The sequence below is a fragment of the Helicoverpa zea genome, chromosome 26 (genome assembly GCF_022581195.2).
Source record: "Helicoverpa zea isolate HzStark_Cry1AcR chromosome 26, ilHelZeax1.1, whole genome shotgun sequence".
In the NCBI taxonomy this organism is placed as follows: domain Eukaryota; kingdom Metazoa; phylum Arthropoda; class Insecta; order Lepidoptera; family Noctuidae; genus Helicoverpa; species Helicoverpa zea.
This window is the reverse complement of record NC_061477.1, coordinates 6,484,636-6,510,845: the sequence shown is the minus strand read 5'-3', so window position 1 is coordinate 6,510,845 and position 26,210 is coordinate 6,484,636. Positions and strand designations below refer to the sequence as shown.

Genomic DNA, 26,210 nt, shown 5'->3' with positions numbered 1-26,210 from the left:
AACCTTTCTTGGCAGTCGGGTGAAGGCTAGGCAAGTTGCTGTTAGACGCGTTCCGAGGAAATTACTTTATCAGTACCTTCTTATATACTTAGTTATGTATGATAGATCTTACTTATATATTATTATAAATGTGAAAGTTTGTGAGAATGTATGGATGTATGTTTGTTATTCAATCACGCAAAAACAGCTGGACCGATTTGATTGAAATTCGGTGTGTAAATAGGTGATACCCTGGATTAACACATAGGCTACTTTTAATCAGTATAGCACGCGGGCGAAGCCGCTGGCGGAAGCTAGTAATGAATATTTTTTGCGTAATTTCAGGAACACGTAGATGGATTGAAAAACAATCCGGGAAACAGAGAATTTAGAAATAGATTTCATTATATTCTAGACAAATTTTCAGTAAAATTGAATAAGCAGTAGGTATAGTTAGACTAAACTCTAAATAAATATATAAAATTATAGTCTATATAGCCTACTGAAAACTGCAGTATATAAGTATATACCCAATTTCATCTTATATGACCTTTTTGATCCAGCATCCCGTCCAAATCTGAAACTCATTACAGTTACACAACTGTGCGTAGGTTTTATGAACTATGAATGTGTATAATTAGTGATTTATAAACGTGCATTTAAACCCCTGATGGTAAATATTATAGATCGTCATTGATAAGCTTGCAGCTTTTAGTTGTGGATTAAGTTATAGTTCGGCCATTCAGAGAATGCGTTCCTGACACGTCGCGATTGAACTGACGACGTAACTTTGCAATGGCGTTGCAGTTACGATAAAAATATTTTTGCTGGTTGTTTACCGTTTTAACAATTGAGGAGCATTAAAACAACATTATTATATCAATAATCAATGAATGTTATTACGTCGTCAGTTCAATCGCGACGTGTCAGGAACGCATTCTCTGAATGGCCGAACTATAGGAGCTGAAGCGATATAATATGTACTATTTTTTCGTAAAACTCTTTAATCATATAGGTTCCTTAGGTTCCGTAGGTTCCTTTTTAATGCAAAATAATGTATCTTAATCGATTAAGCCGTTTTAAAGTGGAGAAAAAAACAAATAAATTGGCAGCTGTAATATAATAATCCAATTAAGCTTTTTTGCTGAGCATGACTTTTATCTATCTAGTTTTCGCCAGCAGTTTTACCCACGTGCCGTGAAAACTCGCGCATCTGTATAAAATTTTGTCTTTCGTGATAATTGAACTATCTAAAAATCCCGAGTTATACAAATCGGTATACTAACTCCAAGGATTAGCGTTCAAACAAAAAAACAAAACTCTTCAGCTTCATAACATAAGTTTAGATTAAAATCGCTATACCTCACCTCGCTGTGTCGTTGACTTGACAGTGGTATATCGAGTAATACGAACAGGGCGTGCTCTCTCCGCACGTGGGTTTGACGCGCGCTCGTAGCTTACGGCGAGTCGCCCGTGCGGGGAAGATGCGCAAGCACATTGTACCACAAAATAGATGTGCAGTAGGTTCACAGAAGCCTCGAATTGTCGAAATATTGTCTTCTAAATAAACCATTCTGAGGCCTTCTACTGGACGAACATTTGTACAAAGGTTTAAAACTATTTTCCCATTCGCAACCCTCGTACCTTTACAAAGGGCTCCAGAAGGAACATGGATGTAGGCATTTGATGATTGGTCCGATACCAAAATAGAAGGCATAATGTTCATAAGGAACCTTATAAAAATTACAATTAGGCAATAACGTGGACTATGTAAGTTCAGAAATCCAATATATTAAGATCATAATACAGTGAGTGAAAGTACAGACAACTTCTATATTTTTTTAATGAGAATAAAAGCCGTGATGGTTAATTTTATTAACTTCGAGTATTCCAATTATATATTTTTTAAACGGACCTTCTATATATTCTGGCATAGTGTCAGATCGCCTAGGGCTGTGCAAGAAACATATGCACGAGCATAGACACCGGAAGTTTATCTCGCATAGTGTTGGGATATCAGCTTATCGATCTTGCATATTTTAATGTGATTATTTAAATTAGCAGCGAGATCTGTAATTTACGATTTTAAGGTGAATAATGAATTATCTGCTAGATTTGTCTGATAATGTTTACTTTTAATTTAGCTGACTTTTACTGCTTACTTATTGATTAATTAAATAAAAGATTTACTGCGTATTATTATGTAAGAAATTATAGCACATCTACTTATTATGCATACTAGCCGTCTTCCCGCGGTTTCACCCGCGTCCCGAGGGAACTTCTAACCGTGTCGGGATTAAATATAGCATATATTACTCGGGAACAGAGTAGCTTTACAACAGTCAAAGAATTTTTAAATCAGTTTAGTAATTTCCGAGCTTTTACCAACAAAAAAACCTCATTATTATGTTAGTACTTATACATAGATAAAACAATATCAGTTACATAGATTTTCATACAGTTTTCACTAAAAATACCTAGAATCATGAGTGACATATACAAACATTTCTATGATAGGCGCAGCCAGGGCGGGCCACTAGTGAGCAATAAATAAAATACTTCAACAATCAAACTCAATCGAAGCTCGATACGATATCAAAATGGCTATAAACCCAGTTGTACATGATAAAGCAGGGAGTTAAGAGCTGTCAATAGTAATGTAAACTCAGAAGTTTAAGTGTACACAATAGACGAAAGAAATGTATATTAATATAATGTAAATAAATTATAAAGCTTGAATAGTTTCGTTTCTTTGACAACCGTCTGACTAATTTGAAAAAAACTTTCAGTGTTAGTTAGCTTATTTACCGAGGAAGGCTATGGGCTGCTTTTTATCTGATTGCGCTAAGTGGTTCCTATAGGACACGGCTTGTATCAGCTAGTAAGATATACGAGTACTTTTTGACGCTTTTTGGACCTTTAATAGGCGCTTTTTAGGCCTATTTTGGACTAGCTTCTGCCAGCGGTTTCACCCGCATCCCGTGGGAACTACTTCCCGCACCGGGATAAAAAGTAGCCTATAGCCTTCCTCGATAAATGGGCTATCTAAGACTGAAAGAAATTTTCAAATCGGACGGATCCGATCGGATTTTCAAACGGAGTAAGTAGTTCCTGAGATTAGCGCGTTCCAGCAAACAAACAAACTCTTCAGCTTTATAATATTAGTATAGATAAAACTATTCACTTTGACTTCTGCACTTCTTTATCACACTCACGCACGTGGGCTGAGCAATCAAAATATTTTTATTTCCGTATCTACCGGCTATCGTAAAAACGCAATTCCCTATTTAATTGCTAAGGTGGGCGTGTACGGTTATTTCATATCGAGTAAGATGTGTGCACACTAACGGAGAGCGCAGACGCAGCGCAGAACATTTTCACTGTGGAATTATAATCGACCTTACCCTCATTGAAATAGAGTCTAAAGTCAAATAACACAATTTGTGAAGCAGTGAGCAGTGAAACTACCGCATGCGAAAGTTTTGTCAATTTATTTTAGTTCTTATTTATGTATAGACAAAGCCTATAATAGATTGGAGTAAAAAGTGTTCTGCTCTATGCCTAAGTGTCAAGTGTCGACTGTTTTACGGTTAATAGCCAGAATTTGGAAGAATTTTAGAATTAATTTTGTTTACTTTTAATTGAATATCAGGTTATTTTTTGTTTGATTGGCAAGACATTCAAGAGTATCTATACCTAATTAAAGGTTTTAAAGATTAATTATAAAATTTAAATATTGATCTTTTCTTTTGCACTGTCTTTGTACAAAATATGTCAACTACGGTTTACGTGATAATAATACACAGCCTTCACATAGTTATTTTCTATCCCGCTTTACAAACTTCCAAAGCATACCTTAAAACATTCAAAGCTTCACATATTTAGAGGTAGTTTCGCTCGTTAAAATGTTTCAATGCAACAAAATAACCGTACCTACACATTCCTCCCATCTACGAAATATTAATACGTGTTCAAATTCTCAGCTTTCAGCTTGAAATTAGAAAATTTATAGCATTGTAAAGTTTATTGGAAAATCTTCAAGCGTTTCAAAATGGCGTCCAATAGTGCTGGAGAAAGATAATTACTTGTAATTAGGTTCCGAAGTAAAATGTTAAGTGCTGCGGGTTATCGAAGAAGTTGTTAAATAGTATTTAATGTATTTTATGGTTTCGTGAATAAAATGTAAGTCTGTGGTGAAGATATTTCTGACAGAGAAGATTTAAAAATGAAATGATATTTTATTTCACAAGCTACAGTTATTTCTGTTACTGTTCTTCAAAGGTCCTCGAAGACGCTGATGGTTTAAAGACTGTAAAGTCAACAGTCTGTGAGGGCTCTTAAGCACCAGGATTGAGCACGAAACTTCTAAACCAGACTGTTTTTTATATTTTAGGCTAAACTTTCATGGCATTTCATGGCACACATTTTTATTCAATTAGAATATTTTTTTCACAAATCCCTTATACTTATTATTACATACTTACCGCAAAGTCCCTAATTTCACATATTCTTTTACAACTCTTTATAACATCATCTACCCCACCATATGAACCCCACAACCCACTCATGGGCATCGTGTGAAAATCTGCGCTCGCGCTTAATAAGCATATGACAACTACTCATACATTATAACTAAACTCATTAACATATTGAGTGCGTGCTGTATCATAATCAGACGCTATTAATACCTCGACGCCACTATAAGATTAGTTTTCCCATAGAGTACGCACTAGGCGCGGAAACGGCGTCGTTTTTGGTGGTGCGTTTTGATTGTGATATTACTATAGCTACCACATTGTGCCAGTGACTTGTACGTTCTCTCCTGACGCGTCTCTCACCCGGATAACAATGAGATAACATACATCTGCAAAGGTACACATCAATACGAGTATCTATGATAAATATGGGAAGTGACGATTTTATGCATGTTTTAGCTCCATTCTCTAGTCTAGGCTACTTAATCTGGCTCAAAGATGAGTATACTCGTTGCTTTTGGCCATATTTCTACCCACCACAGAGGCAGTAGTCCTCTAAGTTATATCATGTCGTAAAGATATTAAAAAAGGACGATAAATCTGACCTTTGCTTTTTACACTTTTGCTATGTAATTACATTAACAAAAATCTCATCAATTACTTACAGCAATACAACTAATATAGCCTAAATAAAAAACCGCTCATCGAAACCACGCTTTTATTTCACCCAGTGCGTACACACCCATGTGCATACGCATATGAGTGACAATGGCAGTGACAATGTGGAACAAACCGGTGTTGCTGGTTGTACCACGCTACAGTGGACACAGCCTTATGAGCAAACCATTGTTTGTATTGTGCCTCGTTCACATAGGGCTCCTATGTGCGAGTGGGCGAGTCACTGGATGAGAGTGCTAATAAAATAAATAATCATTTATGTAAATTAGTGGTCGATTTTATTAGTGTTTGATGCAGTTAGATCTTTAGTTAGTACCTACCTAATTTGTTTTTACACTAAGCTACTTTTGTTTGAATATTTTTTCGCCCACCTTACTACTACATTTTTTTAACGAAAAAATAAGACAACTACGCAAACGATCACCTTCAACTTATCAAGTCTATCTAGAACCATTAAATCATCAAAAACAGCAGTCGGAAGCACAAATCAAAATTCAAATTAAAATTACGAAGAAAGTCTCCACTTCGAGTAGGTAGTCCTATAAATAATGTATAAGATGAAAGATGAAATATTATAACAACATTATCGTCCCACGATCTAGTCTGCGTCCGTGACAATGACTTCGGTCGATTAGGCGAGTTACTGGCGCCAGCACTGTACTGGACAGCGGCCCACGCCAGTGTTTGTTTACTAACAAACGAGGCACATGGTTCGTAGATTGTGATTTTTCGAGGAAGTCATGTTTCGTAATGTTTTTTCTGGTTTCTTCTCTTTTTGATAAAAGATAAAGTACCTTATTTTAGTTATATCCCGTACATTAACTTTGAAGAATTCCTTCCAATAGCTTTCATTTACAAATCGTAGGATGTTAGCAGTTACTTAACATTTTTCATTTGGATTTCATCTTGGGTTCCGCTTGCAAACTAACCGTATGCTGTTACATATGAGGCGAAACATCAGTATATTACTTAAAGACAATCTGATCTCATGTATCCGTGTTCTGAACTCGTTAAACAGACTTTAATCAATCGACCACGACGACAGCTTAGCAGACATTAAACTCGACTTATCGCTAGCTTGTACATTGACTTGTCAATCCCGCTAGGCCGTTCAAACGAGGCATGACAATCAACAGAGTTGTCATTCTACATTCGTAGAGTAGCGCATTATAAAGATAGCTAGCTAGTTCTTTCTTGCGGTGCTACTCGTGTAAGTGGCTGGCTTTTTAGCATAGCAAAAAAAAATTACCTATCCATTCCAAGTTTCCAAACTTTGTTTGTTTCTAGGCACCTAGGTTCTAGGGAAATGGCCAAGTTACATTACGACTTTTTATACGGTTTCTAAACTTGAAGATAAATACAGGATCCAGGAATGAAACCACGAAAAAAGAAATGGTAAGCCTAGTGGTCCACCTTGCGTAAATCTGGACTTTAATGTCTGAAATCATCAGTCAGCCTTGAGCAAGCGTGATGATCAATGCTCATTCCTCCTCTGCATGAAACGAGACCCTGCACTGAAATATAGCTTCAGAGGACCAAATAAAAGGCTAATGATGATGATATTAAGTCTATTAAACTGCACAAAACATTACAAATCGCTGTTATTCTCAATAAGATCGTTCCATAACTGTTCATTCATGTCGTATTGAAAGCTACTAACGATTTCATTACTCGCTCGCAATACACAGATTGGGGACGCAATTTGAATACGTCGGCTAAACGGATTGCTTCAGACGAGATCATACTACTGAAGTACTGTTATAATATTTGTTTACATTGAATATCGTAGGAGCTTGTCGTTAAAAAGCCCTACGGCTTAGCAATGTCGTTCCGTGGAAGGGAAGACATACTGTAATGACATAGACTGTCACCCATGACTCTAACTAATGCTCTAACTCTAGACTCTATGTCATAAAAAAATCATTCGTGTTTTGGAAGACAGGATCTCGCAATGTTTAAGCCGTATTCACTGAGAAACAATTGTTTATAAACATTGTTTCAGAAACAATATCTACGTGTTTCTGAAACAAATAATTTTGTTTCAGAAACATATAATTTTGTTTCTGTGGACGATGTGGTCGGCAGAGTTTCCGAAACATTGTTGCTGTAAACATCTACGTGATGTTTCAGAAACTGTGTATCTGAAACATTGTTTCCCAGTGAATACATGGCTTTAGAAAGCATTTCGAAACACAGTTGTTATGGGTAGTCACATGCCAGAAAGTTTGACAACCAGTTTTACCAAAGACTATCGTTTTAGCCAGCTTGCTTGATGATGATAAAATTAGCAGTCTCAGCTCTCTGCAGCTAGTATACTTAAAAAATTAGTAGTTATATGTATAATGCAATCAAAAAAATACCTACAAATTAAAAGCCACCAGCTAAGTAATTACTGTCACCATAATCTTTTGAAAGGCAACACTGATCAGATAAGCGTGTAGTATCGTAATGTTGCCATATACAAAACTGTGCCGAATAAGGCGAGCTTCGTGATACCTTTATCACGTTATCAGAACTTTCTAGCGCCGCCCGTGCGGGGGAGCACGCGGCCAGATTACTTGGAATTAAGGCTGGGGTACATTGATGCAAAAAAACTTTTTTGTCAAAATCATAAACAAAAATTTTTTGGTAAAAATTACATATTTTTCCCATATTATATTAGCCAATATGTGGAACTCATTATCATCTGTCTAGCTTTTACTACGTATCTAAATTTTAGTTTTCATATTTTGCTATGTAACTTTATTGGCCTACACAAAATAAGAATCGTAGATTAATCATTATCTGCCTAAAAGCCATTTCACCATTATAGCCATTTCTTTATTTAAGCCTTTTCTTTAGTTTTGAGCTATTCAAAAATCCTTATGTTAGGTCTTTGTTTTCATCACTATTTCCACCCAAAATTTTGGCCCACTCAGTATTTTACCAATGACATCCTGTATGATAAAGAGAATAAAAAGCAAACCGATAAGTAAACAGCTGCCCTAATACAACACAAAATAAATAATATGTGTAACACACTTTCTAAGAAACATGATACTGTCCACAGACAATACAAAACCAGGATATAAAAACTGCTTTGTAGCCACTACGTAGCGCGTGACCCGTGTGTCCCGGGCCTTTGACACAAGTTCCACTAATTTGCTTTAGAAATTCGCTCTAATTTGACTCTCTCTAGCCGGAGCTACTGATATACGATCGTCCTGCCCCCTGTACACTAGAATCGTGTTAAAACACTTTAAGTTGGTTCTAGACTTTTATAATATGCAAGCATACATGCAACTGTGCGTGTTTGCTGCGGTAATACATTAATTTTATTTTAATCGATACTTCTGCATATCTACCTATTCATCATCATCATCATCATCATCATCTCAGCCGGCGGACGTCCACTGCTGAACATAGGCCTCCCCCTTAGATCTCCACAGATACCTGTTGGAAGCGACCTGCATCCATACCTATTCATGATTGTTTGTAACTGAATGCTCTGAAACTTTGAACCAATTTGAAGAATTATTTCACTGTTATAAAGCTACACTATCCCAGGGTTAACATGACATATAGGCTATATTTTAGGTGGGGATGGGAAGAAGTTTCCGCGGGACGCAGCTGATAATATTATAAAGCCAGTAGTTTGTTTGCTGTAAAGCACATATTTCATTAACTACTGGGTCGATTTGTAAAATTGTTTCACTGGTTGATAGCTTTATTTATCGAGAAAGGCTCTATATAGTTTAGCGAGAACCATACATCAAAACCAGGTAGTTACATTGTGGTTATAAGAGTAACCACAGAAAACAACCACATAGGTACTAAGTAGGGTACGGTTAAATTGAGCATTGTTCGGTGAACCCACTGATGGAACTCGAGTTCAAGGGACTCTGCAAGTCTGCATATTATCAGGCTTTCTTATATTCTTATATTTACTGGATAATTTTATTATATCTAAGAAGATTGTTATGATAAAAAGGACAAACAATTATGTATGTACATGCAATATAATAGTATGCTGTTTTGCGTTTTAGACACAGTCACAGATTACTAAATGTGGTCCTTCTACATAGAGGTAGATAACGTTATATTCTTGGCAATATTATAAAGCTTCAGTTTCATTGCTTGAACGCGCTATAAATTTCAAAGATTATTCCGTCCAATTTGAAGGATTCTTTCAGCGATACATAGCCCATTTATTGAAGAAGGCGAAATAGGTACCATGTATTGAGGGAGGTGAAAGTTTCCACTAGACTTTGGTGAGACCTATGGTGGAATCTAGTTGCAATTCCGTCCATCATCTGACAGAAGCCTGTACCATGTAGTAACGCTCAGCTTGTCTTCTTCCAGGGCTACCTGCATGTTTGGCGGAGGGAGGTGGCATTCTCCGATGAGCAGCTCAGCGAGCTCTTCAATAATATTGAGGATATTTACAATTTTAACAGGTAAGCAAAACAGTTTGTTATAGCCTGCATATATGATCAAGTCGCTAGATTCATTGTGCCCACTCAGGGGTCATTCTGATCACCATGGCAATGCATTTAATTATAGAGATCTTTATTTTGTTAATTTTAGAAATGGTCAGCAACAAAAGTCTATTAACACATTAAAAATTGCTGAATACTGCAATCTCCTATAATTAGGGACTTAATGTTACAACTACAAACAGATTCATCAGGATATTAGAGAATTACAAAAGTGGCTGAACTCCGAATTTTATTTGGGATTCATTTCTGCAATACTGCAGTTTTCCTAACAATACGCTTAAAATAAGACGCTGTTTGCTAAGGGCTTAAATACCTTTTTTAATAACCTCAGATTATCCCTCCCGTCCATTTCTAAATTCGAGCAATTCGCAAATTGTCGAATACCAAGCGACAATATCAGAAATCTTGACATACGGCATAACTACTGACATCCCCTTGCTTGGATTGCTAAAACACAATAAAAGGGGACTTCGTCACGCCCTTTATAGAAAAAGGGTAGGCAGAGCGACAGGCGAAACGTATAGCTGTATACAATATGCTTTTGGTTTTTGAAAGATTGTGTAACTAATGAAGGTTTTGACATTTAAGTGTAGAAAGGGTCTTTAGTGCCTTAGTTTAGTTTTATATTTTTGCCATTCTGAAGTTGGGTAGTGCTAACTTCAAGATAGTCAAAATGCATGAACAGCACGTTTGAAAGGCGTAGAATGGCTTCAGCGTTATTAGCTGGCAAAGTTATATGACTAGATGTTGTCCAAAGCTTATGAGGTACTTCGAAATCAATTGTTTATTTTATGGGAAGAACACTTGTTTAGGGAAAACCAACACAATTAAAAGGTACGACGTTTGATTTATGCAAGAATAAAACTTATAAATACCTTACTACCGGAAAATACACAGTTCTATTTAATTACGCAAGTATCGCAGTATTCAATTATTATTCTTGTCAAAGCATAAGGAAGTACCTACCAATGGAATTTTGTATATTCAGAAACTCGGAAATTATAGGAAAAATATATTAGTTTGGATGAACAGGAGGCAGGAAGGGCTGCATTTTTATCTGCATAATATAAAAAGCAATATAATGTATTTAATATAGATAAGAAAAGAATTCGTGTACATTATCTCATTCTTACGATTCTCATTTAAATTACAAATGCGACGGCCAAAATGGTTGAATCGATTGAGATTAATTTAGCATTATTACAGAGATAGACGGTGCTCCGGATGTAGACCTGGGCTATTTTTTATCCGGGTAATATGAGTTGTACCCCCAGGGAGCGGGTGAAACCGCAAGCGGAACCTAGTCCTTCAATATTTTTCGAAAACAGAACATGTGTCGTCAAGACCGCTGTCATAAAGAATATTTTTACTTTTTTCTATATGGATCCCCTAAACGTCCTTCCGTGGAGGGTGTTAAAATAATAGCAAGGGTACTTTTGGGGAGGGTTAGTCTATACAAAAGAGTTTTATGTGTGCGTACATACATATTGCTAAGATATTGTATATGTGTTATTATACAGGATGTTAGTTTATGACGAACCAAAAAAGTTAATGTATATGAGGCATCTGTTGTATGTGAGACGAAATTTACAAAAACAAGATACATTTCAAAACTTAAAAGTTTTCCTTCTATGATTTTGAAGGAAGTGTATAAAACAGATTTGAAAGAACCTTGACATGCCTAAAAGTAATCAAGTGATGAAAAAAAAAACTTCTTTTCTCATTTAATTGATAACTATTAAATATAGGTGGAAACTAATCTACATTATTTAAATACACCCTGTATAATGTCATCAATGTGTGTGTTCTAACATCTAAGTGTGTGTGGTCCCTTTTTGCTCGACGAGTGTAATTTCTATACAGTATAGAATTACTTATTATATTATAATGTTCTATGTTAAGTGCGGTTTATTTTATGACGAAACTTACATCACAGAGGAACCTGTAATTTTAAGGTACCTATCGGATATCTTAGTTTTTTTTTAATATGTTATTTCCGTTACAAACAAGGTCATTTGTGTTATTTAAAGTATTGAGTTACATACTTGCTTATTGATGTTTAATTCAAAGTAGAAGCATACAGTACAAAGTCCATTCACAATTTACCGTTAAACGTTATGTTTTTTAATAATTGTTTTTTATTTGATTTTTATACCTATATATTCTGAACAAAATCTATTCAATACCTTCTATACTTTGGCGCTGTCATCTAAAACAAGATAGGTACGTACTTATTTTCTGTAGAATATCGTGGTTTTTATAAATTAAAGTAGTTGGTAAAACAGAAGCTACAAGACGCTTGTAATTGTGGTCAATTTAACGGCCGACTGGTTTGAAACATAACCAATTGTTTTAAAAGCATTATCATGCAAATGTTGAGGGTGATGCTACTTGAATTTAGTAAAAAATACGAGACATGCAGAGTGGAGTTAGGAACTACTGGATCGTTTTAAAATTTTATTCAATGTTTGATAGCCTATTTATCGAAGAGTGGTACTTTTTATCAAAGTGTGTGGAGTAATTCCCATGGGAAGTGGGCGAAAAGCTGGCTGAATTTTTAGTTGCAGACCACCATAGACTTTTACGAAAATGGTATCTATTACGTAGTAGGATTACGAGCAAGGTTTCATCTTTTAATCACTTATTAAATGGCATAGAAACATACGGATAGTAACGTTTTGAGCAAGCCCGCTGGTAACTTCATTAGAATGTCTTTGTCTTATCAGCTTAGTAAACTTCATTTTTTTTAAAATAAATAATTCTACACAAGAAAGTTGCCTTTGTATATTTTTTTTTGTACGTGTATAAAGTAGGTAAGTTTTTGTAGTGTTTTCCTTTTTTAACAATTTTATCATCAGGTGTCGAACGGCAATTAGTGCCCCATAGCGCATACCCGACCTGCATTCCAACATGCATGACGTAACAGAGATGACTTAACCCGAGCTTTGATAACTTAATGGTTATTTCTTATTGTGTTATTTGTTAGCAAAGATGATTTATTTCATAATTTGCCTAGCCTTTTCCTTAATATTGGGGTCGAGTTACCCACCAGATGCATGTTTTGAGCAACGGGTCTTTTAGGTGCGTGTAGCGACAGCTTTTCTGACCTTATGAACTCAATTACGTGAGTGACCTCGACAGTCAGATTTTATGGTTTATCGACTACCCGTAAAGACTGTCGGCTATGTTGAAAAATCCATTACCCATAATTTGGCGTGCCCTGTGAAAAATGGATTAACTCATTATGACATACCTGGTCATCCATACATGGACCGAATAATTGAGAACTGATCTAAATAATATCAATACCACATTAAAATTATAGAAATTTGATTCCCACAAACAAATCTTTATTTATATCCATAGATATTGATTTAAAACCAACAATTTCGTTTTGCATATAACACACAATAATAATATACAATACGAACTAATTCATAAAGATTAGAAAGTAAAGCAGTAGGCGTTGAAAACATATGAATTGACTTCTCAACGAATATATTTTTCCGTAGACTATTCACACCTACACGGGCCATCTAGTTTATATTCCTTTTGGCCTACTTATATAAGTATTTACAAACACCAGTCTTTATAGACTAGCTGTATCTTGCGGTAGGAGGTCAGATAGGCAGTCGATCCGTTTAAAACATTGGTACTCAGCTTCATCAGGTGAGATTGGAAGCCGACCCCAACATAGTTGGCAAAAGGCTCGGAAGATGATGTATTTTGCGGTTTTGTCTGAATTCCAAGGGGACTTCTGCGACCCATATAGAAAGTCCTAATGGTCAGTCTACCATAGTAGGTATTTATGCTAACTAGCGCCGAAACTATTTTTCCATTAAGAATAGTAGTAGTAGTAGTTCTTGAGACAAAGCGTTTAACCAACCAAACGAACAAAGTCTTCAGCTTTGTAATACACAGACACCGATTGGTAAAGATAACTATAATTATATACAGCTTAATAAAATTTGTCTTTCGTGCAGATTTCCAACGAGCCTAAAGAATTTCAACTAGAAAGTAAACGAAAGCTTTCCTAACAAGAATTACAAAATCAACTTACCTCTACCTCTATACAGCAAAACATTTGAAGCATACATTTTGCCTTTTCTCCTCACAGAAGTCAATAAAACAGCAAAACTATAAAGCTCACCTTTTGTTAGAGCACGTTTTGTACGCCGCGCATGTAAAAACAATGCAGGCCTTGATAGGGTTGCTCGGGTTACATGACCTTAGGATTCATGATTGCCTGGTACCTTAGAAACGAGTCGTTAACTTAATTTGAAAGAAAAAAGGGCCTAACAGCGTCCTTTATAAGAGTAACTTAGGACCTTTTTGAATTGGTTGCTAGAAGTAAACTTTTTGCATTCATTCGTAAGTAAAACGTTCGCGTGTAGGCGGATTAATTCTGGTTCTAATACGGAATGAGATTTATTTCTGACCATTAGTATTTCTAAGAACTTTGATTTCCGATCTGCAAAAAGTTGTAAATGTTTAAGAGTTTAAGCATTGCATGGTTTTATTAAAGTCGTAACAATTTAGCCGGATATTGTCTTCATGTTAATTTCGTTTATACTGTTCCTGTTTGATTCTTGGTCGGTTTCTAAACACCTTTGTCGGTACATCTACAACACATCATAAAAGATTCTCTTTCCTTTAATATTTTCGTTTACCTTTACTATTCAAGTCTGAAATCGCCGATCCGACCGCATCTTGACCGCACTTAATAATAAACGCTCACTCCTTCTCTGTATGAGAAGAGCCAACAGCCCTACTGGGACAATAAGACTGTTGATAACGAAATGTTTCTCCTTTTTCAGATCGCTCTGTGCAGAACTCAACACTTGCAAACTAGACGCCACGTGTATCGCCCGATGCTTCGTCAAGAACACTGCTGGTTTCTCAGTCTACACATCCTACTGTACTGGGTACCCTCGGACCATGGAGCGACTAGCAGCCCTTGCTTCGGAGCCAGCCAGTGCTCGGGAGTTCAGGGAGAGGCAGATGGCCTTGGGACATATGCTGCCTCTAGCTTCTTACTTGTTGAAGCCGGTGCAGCGGATCTTGAAGTACCATTTGCTGTTGCAGGTTGGTATTTTGAGTTATCTTCTCTCTAGAGGATATTGAAAAAAACATTCATTAGTATCAAGCGCTCATCGTGTGTCAATTTTAAGCGATGAAGGGTACCAAGATGTATATAGATCTAGTTTTTATTTGCATATAATTCGCTGAGCATATTTAGTTAACAATAAAAAGTTAGAATACTATTATGAATATCATCTTAACTGTTGAAAATTGCAACATTCGATGTACACACTGCACGTGCACAAAAGCCGTTTACATTTTCAAGTTGAGTAAATATGTTCATATTAGGACTATACCAACCATACGTAGACTAAATTAAGACTCAGATTGTCACAGTACATTTTAGGATGGGTAACCTTCAGAAAGGCATTTCACAAATTAATGCTCAAACCATTGGAACACGAAAATAGTATTGGAGACATTTGGATTGAACTTTATTGTCTATAACCTTTTGGGGTAGACTACTATGATTTACGGGTATCCTTGGGTAGATGTGTTGTAGTAAAGTGAAAGGATCCATTGGTGTCGCTATTGAAAAGAAACCTCGTTTACATTTGATTATATTGTTATATTAAGCTTCTGCTTTTAGAGTAGATGTGAGTTGTTCCTCAGGGAATGATAGTATGACCATGCCAGTTTTGAGCGGTAACGTTAGTTGAAAAAATCTCTAAGTGTTGGCTGGTCCTCTTGTCGAGGAAAGCTTTTTATCTAGGTGCGCAGAGTAGTCTTCACGGGATGTGGTGGTTATTATCTCCATATTTTTTTCTCTGATTCTCTTTTAAGTTAGCTGTCTCACCACAAAATCCACAACGGCTTTTACTCGATATAAAATACTTGATAGAAGATCAATATTTACAATTCCAGAATGTGGTTAAGCAATGCGCATCTCGAGAGACGGAGTACGCGCTGCTGAAGATGACGGGCATCGCACAGCACATCGACGACATGAAGAGAAGACACGAGCATGCAGTCAGGGTGCAGGTCAGTGAACCAAGCCTTTGGTTATATTCTAGGTACTCTTAAACATTGATATGGGCAGAGAAGGCAAAACTGAGTGCGTTCTGCAATATACAGATGTTTTATAGCTTATACGCTTTGCACTCGGAAGGACTTTAGTTGAAGCACCTATCAACGTTTTGAAAGGTTTCTGTACTCCATAGTTGTATTGTGCGCGGTATCCCATTTGATACAATGTTATAAAAGCCAATTATTTAAATATGTTCACCATCATTATAGGAGATCCAATCACTGCTGTACGGCTGGAGTGGACCGGACCTCACCACGTACGGAGAGTTGTGTGCCGAAGGGACATTTAGGTAAGTTTTAGCTTAGCAAGAAAGGAGGAAGGCTTGCAGAGTTAGCATCTTGGCAAAACCTTGCCTACATGTTTTTTGTGGTATGAATATTGTACAGTAAACCCCTAGCATATCATACTGCTATTTGGTTATCAAGTTAAAACAAAACATTTAATTAACCAATTATTTACACCTACTAGGTATCTAAAATAACTACATATTTATTTAAAATTAAACTATATTTCTGATGTGTTGCATTGCAGAGTATTCGGCGCGAAGGCAATGCGTCACGCCTTCCTCTTCGACAAGATGCTGCTCGTCACCAAGAACAGAGAGGACGGCATACTGGCGTACAAATCACATATCATGGTCAGTCACAACTATATTAAAATCGAGATGTATTTAGTCCTAGATTTCGTGTCTTATAAATAGCAGCGGCCTTAATATCGTTCCTTGTGGCACTCCGAAATAATTAATAGAATACTAAACGATAATTTTAGCTGCGACGCTCTTTGACAAGGCTGATTCGATAAATCTGATTTGAACAACTGTCAAATAAAGGGTTTTTGTAATTTCGTTTTAGTCAGTCAATAGGAATGAAATGATCTATGTAATCGAAAGCTTTATTAAAATCTGTGTTTTTATTGAGTCAGTTCCGGGTACTAATATAATGTGGCGTTTTCCTCTCAGTGTAACAACATGATGCTGGTGGAGTCCATAGCGGGAGCTCCACTATCGTTCCACGTGATACCATGGGACGCTCCGAGAGCACAGCTCACGCTGCAGGCACGCTCGCCGCGGCACAAGCGGGAGTGGACGCTGCTGCTCAAGCGGGTATGTATTATGTGTTCCACGTGAACCCATGGGTCAGTTTTGAGTGGCTCACCGGCCTTCTGACTGTCAGCAAACCTCAGTAGTGCCCACTACTAGAGAAAAATCCTGCCGGGGATTGAGTAGATTCTATTTATTGTGAAAGTGTAATAAGAGCATGTCTAATTCCAAATTGTAAATTACAGGTGATCCTGGAGAATTACAACGCAGTAATCCCGTCACATGCGAGGCAACTCGTCATGGAACTTGGGCAAAACAAAACTGATGGTAAGCATTTTAAAAACACACATGACATGTGAATAAGCACAATTTAAAAAGAACACAATCATTAATATTCAAAACACCCTCATTCAGTTTGAGCTTTACTGAAACAACACTTTTTATTTATTTTGCAGATGACATGCTAGCAGAGAAATCTCACAACCTGATAACTCAAGCATCGATGAGGAAACAGCTATCAGCCCCAGAGTATCTCGAGAAACGCAAACTAGAAAGAGAAAGAAGAAAATCTTTCGAGAACGGCACTCGAGGAAGACTTAAAAAAGGCAATAGAAAATACACTATACCTAGTTCTAGAGCCGAAAGTCAAGAATGTGACTGCCCACAAGTATCAGTAGAAAAAGGCATTGACTATACTTGTGAAAGCTGCTATGTTGACTTATGTTCTGAATGCGAAACAGAACTTAATAAAGGTAAAAGAGAAGACAAATGCAATTGCAGACACGATGACAATCTACTCGGAGAGAAATGTCCCGAATGTGATAGAGCACTACACTACATAGATTCAGGTAGCGCAGAACACTTAGAAAGGAAACAATCTGCCTGCAAATGTTCCGACTTCAAATCATCTCAGGAAAGTTTCGGTAAAGAGTTCAGCAATTCATTAATTAAAACACGAGGGTACCACTCTTCTGATAATATAATAGGATATACTGAAAACAACAAAAGTAAAGACGATTTAAGTGACACTAACAATTCCTTAACTAATGTGAGACCAATACAAAAAACTTGTCTAAAATGCGCTAAAATCAAAGAAAATATCGTCACTGATTCATCTAGCACAATACATTCTAGAAGATCTAGATGCAACGACACTGAAAAAACTAAAACAGATACCTTAAGATCTAAATCTAAAGATGACCCACAGAGATCTAAATTGTCCAAAATAGGAACTTGGAGACGAAAGTCTGAACCAGGCCTACAACAAAATATGATAGGAATTGTAATGAAGAAATCTCAGGAAAGTGACAATGAAAGAGAAGTAAGAGGCAATGAGAAGATAGAATTTGAATGTAAAAACTGTGGCTCAAATAAAATAACAAAGAAACTTAGGGCAAGTGATGGGACAATTATTTCTGATCCCGAAGTCGACAGCAGAAAACGTACCGGTCCTTTGAAACCTGCAGTTGAAATAAGAATGTACAACACGAAAAATATACCAAAGAAGATTTCCAAAATTAAAAAGAATAGAGCTAAAGGTTTACGGTTGGGGTCCGATACAACTGCTAAATTCTACGCTGACTTTTCCACCGATGTGTCAACAGAGAACATTCTACACATATCCGAGTCTAATGACAGTTTGAATGTTGATAAACCTAAAGACACAATAATCCCTGTACCTGAAACCATTAGCAAAGACGAAGATATAGATGAAGAAACTTACAAGAAACTAATAGAAAAGACGGATTCATTCAAAAAGAATGAATTGGAGAAAGTAAAGTACTTAAATAAGCAGAAAGTGATTAATGAAGGCTCAGAAGCTGAAGATAAAGCTTGTGAAATTGAGACTAAAGAAGAAGTAGTAGAAAGCTGCGAAGAAGTAGAACAACCTCTAGAACAAATAATTTCACAGTTACTAATGCAGAACAGGGAGTTCCAAAAGCTAATAAAAAAGCAACAGCTAAGGAACACAGCTCAGAGACGACATCAGAGGCTAATGAAATCTCATTCGAATCCCGAACAAGTTATATTAGCTAAGAACCTAGAATCAAGTCAATTAAAACCTAAATATGGACGGCAGACTTCAGAAGATTTAGAAGCAAATAAAAATAATGTTGAAGAGATCGAAAATGAGACTACAACAAGTTCTAGAACCGAGTTCACCGAAGAAATGGATGACGACCATATTTACGAAACGTTACGAGTTGACAATAGAATAGACGAAAGCCTACATTCGTTGAATACAAAGAGTAAAGTTATTCAACATAATGTTCACGTCGGCAGACCAAAACGACTGCCTACGCCTCCAAATAATGACGATGTACCTGAGAATTCTCATCACGTTGGCCCTGACTCTGATTACGTTTACTTATCGTTCGATAAACTTAACAAATTACAAGACACTGAAGGAATTTACGATGTTCCAGTAAGATCTCCGGAAAAAGTCGACAGGAACTCGGATTATTATGTCACAATGGAGAATAAGGGACCAATCATTACTGAAAACGTCTACGACTCATTAATAGAAGTTTGCAGGCGGAAGAAAGAGGTACCAAATGATTTGCCGAGCGATTACTTACCGATGAGTCCAGATCAACAAAGCCCAAACACTCCTGAGATCTGGCTAAGTAGACAGAAAGAACATTGTAACGTTTCTAGAGATAGGAAATCAGGTTCTCTACCTAGAAGTTTTCAAGTAGTAACGAGTAATCAAGAAGAATCGAATCTAGTAACGTTTAAATGCAAGCCTAACAGTAATAGCAAAACATATTTAAATAGGGACGGCAAAGTAATGAGTACGGACAGACCATACACGATAGCCTCAGATCAAAGTGAAATTAATTATGATGACATGAGTGAAGGAGACATAATTAAGTTCAACAATTCAAAAACTAATGAAACAGATTTTGCTCAGAACATAAGTCAATCAACATTGGAATTGGAGGAAGAAATTGATAGATGCTACAAAAGTAAATTCGAAGATTTGAATCTCGATAAAAATAAAAATGAGAATCTTTTAACGGTTTCTCAGCCTAATTTAAATATCTCTACTACATCATCCTGCGAAGTTTTGCCTTTAGAGCAAAACGATGACAGTAAGTCTAACGATATTGAAGTTATTCATCCAGAACACAAAATTTATAAGCCAACATCAAACATGCTTTCCCTTAAAAATGTGCTGAGTCGCTTCAAAAATAAAACCCCGAACAAGAGCAATGATGACGCAGAAATTAACGCCAACGATCACAGCAGCCCTGATAGCACTAAATCCGATCTCAAAAGTCCGTCAAGTGAAAAAAGACCAAACTTGAATCCTAGAAGCTACTCCAAGAACCTTTTACAAAGATTCAGAAGTATAATAGGCGACGAACATACTGATGACAATCAAAACAAACCTGAGGTTGTAAGCAAAGTTCTACACACTGAAGATCTGCAAAATAATTTGATTAAAAGCGACATTAAAGTTGTAATAACATCAACAGACACAAGTCCTACAACTTCGACTATAGTTTATGCAATTAACAATGAGTTACTGAGCAAGAGTGTCTGTGAAAATAGCACGATGTCTGAAAGTCAAAATGAGAAGAGCAATTTAGACGCTTTATCTCTCAGTTGCGACAATATCAACCAAAAACTAGGAATCCATCGACCGGCCTACGAGAAAAGTGTCAGTATGGTAACAAGCATATCCAGCTCAGTTGGATCGCCTTCCAAATCAAATAATAGTTCCTACCAAAGCTTAAACAAGCTGCCCATATACATGCAAGGTAGTAAACATTTAGGAGCCAGGATAGCTCAATCAGATTACGTAGATCCAATGACTCTATCTAGCGATAAATCTCCACTTAAGACGGTCAATGTACTTATTAATAAAAATGCCGTGAGACCTGATAGTTTATTTTCTAATTCTTCATTTGTGACGTCTTCGAGCGAGGGAGCCTATCAAGATATACAAAATAAAGGAAACGTTAATCAAAATATTGTAGAAAGTAAAGAGGAAACGCAACGATCGATTCAGACTAACTCTGACGAGAGTTACTATGAGAAATCATTTGAGAAGATTGAACAAGTAACTGACGAAGATGTGTTTAGAGATTCTGCAGTATATTCTGATCAGGAAGACGTAGAAGACACGAAAATTGAAATTGTAGGTAAAGATAAGATAATAAACAAGACTGTTACTAAAGTAGAGAGCGTGAAACGGAATAATTCATTCAAATCTCAAAAAACAACGATAACTACAACTGTTAACGAAAAATGCAACAAACAGACGCGCGTAGTGGTGACTACTAACAAAACAGCGAATATTGAACGTGTAAATAGTAAAATAGAAAAGGTTGTGAAACCAAAAGTAGCTCCACCTGTGCCCACGAAGCCCAAAATAAATCAGATAGCAAATGCTTCTCCCATCGTACAGATCAAAACTGCATCTAAAACATTATCTAGGAGCTCGGAACAATCTTCATCCTCAGAATCAGTGAACATGAAAACCATTAAAAGAAATGTGAATTACAGACCAGCAATAGTAAGATCAGAATCTATTCCTCCAAGTGACAATCCAAAAGCAGTTGAAGATAAAATGACCAAAAGTGATATTCCAAGTAAAGTTAGCGAAAAGACAGATACAGTAGATAATTTGGACATGAAAGCAAAACCCCAAGGCAATATAGAAATTAAAAGACTTAGCTTCGAAAGAGCCAGCCTTGATTCTGCGACCAGAAAATTACGATCAATAAATGAAGTGAAAAAGTCGTTACTGGAGCAACCGAAAACATCAAAATCTGTCTTGGAAAGGAGAATGGAGATCGAGCAACTGTCGAAAACTAATATAAAACCGAATCCTAACGTAAAAAAACCGGTACAGGCAGCTAAACCAAAGTCCATTACAACAAAAGTAGCTAATTTCGAAAGAAGCGTCAGTGAGATTACTGTGAAGGAGAAAACTGTATCCAATCCTTGTACTGATAAAAACATTCCTAGTAGAAGTAATTCTGAAGACAGACCAGAAATTGATGATGCTAAAGGCAGTTGGGTGAAGCAGGTTGTCAATAAATTTCAATGAGCTTATACGAGTGATATTTTTGCATTTAAACTACGCCTTTTAACGGCCAATCTGTAGAAGGAATCTATGGTAGATTGGTCAGATTTTAATCTGTCGTCTTGTGTGACATCTGAGAAGAGTAGGAATATTTTTAATTACGTAAATATTTGTATCCGTATAAATATTTTTTATGAAATTGTATCTCATTTAGAAATTAAACTTACTAATGTGAAAAAATAATTTTGTCTCCTCGTATGTAACACGGTGTCACATAACTGACAAGACTTGATTAATAATTCCGTCTCTTTTGTACTCCCAAGTTTTGAATTCCGTCAACTTAATATAGCTTAACTTAGTATAATTTAGTACGACGCTGATTTTTAACGATACTGGTTTTATAAGTATCTTATTCGATCAAAAATCGTATCTAAGCTTAAGCCCCCAAAAATCAACGTTGTACTTTATAATCTTAGGATTATAATAAATAATTGTTAATCATTATTGTAAATAATCTCCTATCAAACCTCCTTGAGCTTTGATATCTCGTGCCATAGACAATGGATTATATTTTGGCAAAGACATCACTACGCACAGTCTTCACGTGTATATAATCTGTGGAAATGCTTATTTTGCTATAAATTGTATTTATTCAAAAAGTGCCATTGCGATATTAGACGAGTATTTTATTATAATTTAAAAAGGAAATTATTTTGTTTCGTGCAATTGAATAACGATCTACTTAAAAGTATTTATTTTTTGTTTAATAGACACTAAGTTTTGTTGTGTAGCTACTAACACCAAAAAGTAGAGAAGATTGTTTTAGTATTATTTTTTTTTACTAATAAATAAATTTATTCAATAATATTTGGATGTTTTTATTAATTAGCTCTAATGAATACCTACATCATAACACTTCGGAAGTAAAACCCTGTCCTATCATTTTCACGTCTCATTTAAATATGTACCTACCTACTTCCCGGGAATGGACACAAAATGCCTATAAAACCGGATCGAGGATACCTAACACCTACCTTTATATAAAATTTTATCTAAATTGGTTCACCCGTTTCACAAAGAAAAGGTACCAAGCACTAAAAACTCGATAAACGAGTTGGGTACCTACAGTCAACTTCAGGTCAGTGGTTACAGTTTTATAGGAAAATCGTACTTACTACTATTGAGTTAAGGCGCATGACAGTTACCACTGATGTGCGGTCTACCGTACCTACCTACTGCTAGCATCAGCACCAATGTATTTTGACTTACTCATCTCTTTGGACAGTAAAAGTTCAGAGCGCATAGATTTGGAAAGAAAGCGGAAGCCTTATTATATAAAACATTTACTTGTACATACAATTCATACCTATATCTAAATACAGCATTACATAAAAGCCATAACATACTCAAGCCACAACAAACTTTGTCATACTCATACATAATCCCAAAACCTGTAAGGAAAGCCTTGTAAACGTAAAAAGACAACGGCGTTGGTCACGCGATCCCGACGCTTGGAGTCGGCACTGACTTACACCGACACCAGATATTATCGGAAGAGTTCTGCGTAGTTTCTTTACTACGTTGTTGCCGAATTCGAAATTCTGATAGAGACAGAATCAAAATCAAATGTAACGAAATGCGTATTAGGCTGCAAAACTGCACTTTACCATTTTCAAGTATGCCATAAGGTACCTACATATTGTGCTACTCAATGTGAGACAGTCCCCAGAAATCCAAATATTCATTAACTTAGGGGCCGTTCAAGTATTACGTAAGCAGTAGTACTATAGTTCAAGTAGTACTATAGGGGGGTAGGGCGGTCTTTTTTAATTTTTTTTAACGACGTCAAAAATTATCAAATGAGCGGTGTGGCAGCGGTGAGGGCGTGTCAGACTCTTACTGACTAAAAACCGTCGTGTTCCGTCGTGGGCCTTTTATGTTCCAGGGCCGTGATATCTCTTTCGAACAACCCGCAGCCCTGGCAGGCCTTGGCCCTACTGGGCCCCGCTGGGGTTGCTGACATCTCTTTGACGAGCGCGTGGAAGAACGCGCGCCGTCGACAGGGGTCTGTCGTCTAAGCAGACAGAGGGACGATGAGCCACCTGAACTCACCGCCCACAGACCCACGCCTACGGTGGCCGGGAGTCATCTCGCTTCACCCGGCGCCCGTGGTATCTTAGGTGTCTACCTACCTATACACGGATACGTTTAGGCACTCGCTTTAGAATCGATTCGGGGAATTACCGCGCGCTGTTCACTTGTCTAAATTTCTTCTGTCAGTGTATTGTATTGTTCGGATACATTATAATTATAGTATAAAAAAAAATACATTTTTAATTGAAAAATGTTTACTTAACCATGGGGGGAGGGGGTAAAAGCTTTGCTTACTTTTGCTGACAAGGGGGATGGGTGGGTAGATAATTGTAATAAATCTGCTTACGTAATATTTGAACGGCCCCTTATTTAGTATGCGTTTTTAGGGCTAGGCCCATTTCCACCGAGAACATTAACGTCAGTTTTTTTCAAACAACTATTTACTTTGAAAATTGAATGCGAAACAATTGTTTTAACAATAACGGATTTTCGGACCAAGTCGAAATGTGACATCTTTATACATGCAATTTCTATATACCTACATACTTTAACTCAAAAATGAAAATAAAATACAAACTAAAAAGCAATTTCAAACTAACCGCAACACTAATAGAAAAAAAAAATACCCCAATCAAAGTAGCTTCAAGCGTACAAAGAAAACTTTATTCCGATTTTTTTCGTCAAAAATTAAAAACATATTAAATACGTACCTTAATTTACATAATTTCCGTAAACATTACGAAACTACGTGGATCTAATTATGCGGATGAGTCAGAGAACGTAAAACGCTATGATTTGTGGTCCCCGCCGCCATTTTGTCGCGTGATCACGAATGTATTTTCCCTCCAAAAACTTATTAGCTCGTCTTCGATGCACGCTAGACACTGCCTGTCGCATAGTACAGGAGCCTGAGAGAGTTTTTCATTTGCAGAACGTTCTTATAGGATTTCTTGTGGTTTCTTATTTACCGAATAAGCAAAGATTACATTACTTACTTACAGTCCTCATTCAATTAGCTGTATTTACCTAATTAAATTATTACAAGCCTTTTTCAAATTTAGATCTTCTGCTTTAGAACACAGTTTTTACCCTGCTTTGCATTTTGATCTAAGTATGTAAATTCTTAATTTATTTTCGATTTGCCCATGATATAAAAGTTGATGTAAAAATTTTCCTACGCTAGCTCCTAGACAATGTATCCTGAAGAAAAACTTTTCCATCGATACGAAACAGACATAGCCATTATTCCCGCGCGTGCGAACGGGACAAAACACAGGAAGGAGCAAAAACTTCTTATTCCAAAACTCATTCCTTTTTCGACAGCCTGTCTATTGGCGGCAGAGCGCGCCCGCGATGCGTTCGAAATTCGAAAATTTGAATTTATAGGTTCTTTATCGCGTCGGCGAGAATTGCAAAATAGGGTTTTTAATACTTTCCTGGTGGCATAAATTTTGCGTTGTTCTGAATATAAATCGCGGTGAGATTGGATAGTTGGCGTGCTAGTGATAGTATGGGCTCGACAAGTTACATAAGCAAGCCGAAGTCGACGGGCTACCGAGTGAAGAGCGGCTCCAGTGCTGGCTCCGACAAGGAGATGAACGGAAAACTGAAGCGCACTAAGATTCGGCAAGTAGTTGTCATTGTAAAAAGTTATGTGTATATTTCGAATTTCGATATTAAAGAAAGAATATAAGGATTTTATATGAAGGTTAACTTTTCTAATTATTATTTATTACTTATTACACCTTTTTTAAATAGAATTTTTTTGTAGATATTATCTATTATTATGTACTATTTTATTTAACGATTTTCCAAAGAAAATTTTAGAACACATTATGCGAACCTAACAGTCTGTTAATGCTTTTATGGTAAAACGACTAAACTGATCTTAATAGGATCTTCAATAAATAATATAATTTTTATAGTTGAAAGAAGTTCAACGATATTGAAAGACACGAGTTCGTAGTTCTTGATCTAGTTTGGCGCTCAAAAAATCTAATGAACGTTATTTTAAAAGGTTTCTAATAACAAGATATTAACTTTGGCATAAGTTAAAAAAAAGCCTTTTCCTTTTTCGTCTGTACCTATATTTTTGCACAGAATAATATTTTTTAAACGATTCGAAAAACGCGCTTACTGTCTTTGCTGGACTATCCATATTTTTTCCTACAAAAAAGTTTCAAAAATTGACAAAAAAACGCTATATTTTTCCACTATATTCATTGTATTGTTCGTACATACGAATGCATCATCCCATAAATGAATTTATGTACCCATGTAAACGGTCTATAAAAAGCTTCGAACCTGTATCCTTCCTCCA

General features: G+C 36.4%; 1 protein-coding gene across 1 annotated transcript in view; it reads left to right on the top strand.

The window, feature by feature from the left end:
* The window catches only part of LOC124642966, a 109,486-nt gene extending 86,823 nt beyond the window's left edge, over positions 1-22,663 (top strand). The window contains exons 4-11 of the mRNA XM_047181790.1: positions 9,474-9,568; positions 14,428-14,695; positions 15,557-15,673; positions 15,929-16,008; positions 16,251-16,356; positions 16,678-16,821; positions 17,004-17,085; positions 17,214-22,663. Coding sequence (XP_047037746.1) covers positions 9,474-9,568; positions 14,428-14,695; positions 15,557-15,673; positions 15,929-16,008; positions 16,251-16,356; positions 16,678-16,821; positions 17,004-17,085; positions 17,214-21,820 — 5,499 coding nt within the window. The 3' untranslated portion in view covers positions 21,821-22,663. The remainder of the gene's footprint in view (positions 1-9,473; positions 9,569-14,427; positions 14,696-15,556; positions 15,674-15,928; positions 16,009-16,250; positions 16,357-16,677; positions 16,822-17,003; positions 17,086-17,213) is intronic.
* The last annotated feature ends 3,547 nt before the right edge of the window (positions 22,664-26,210 follow it).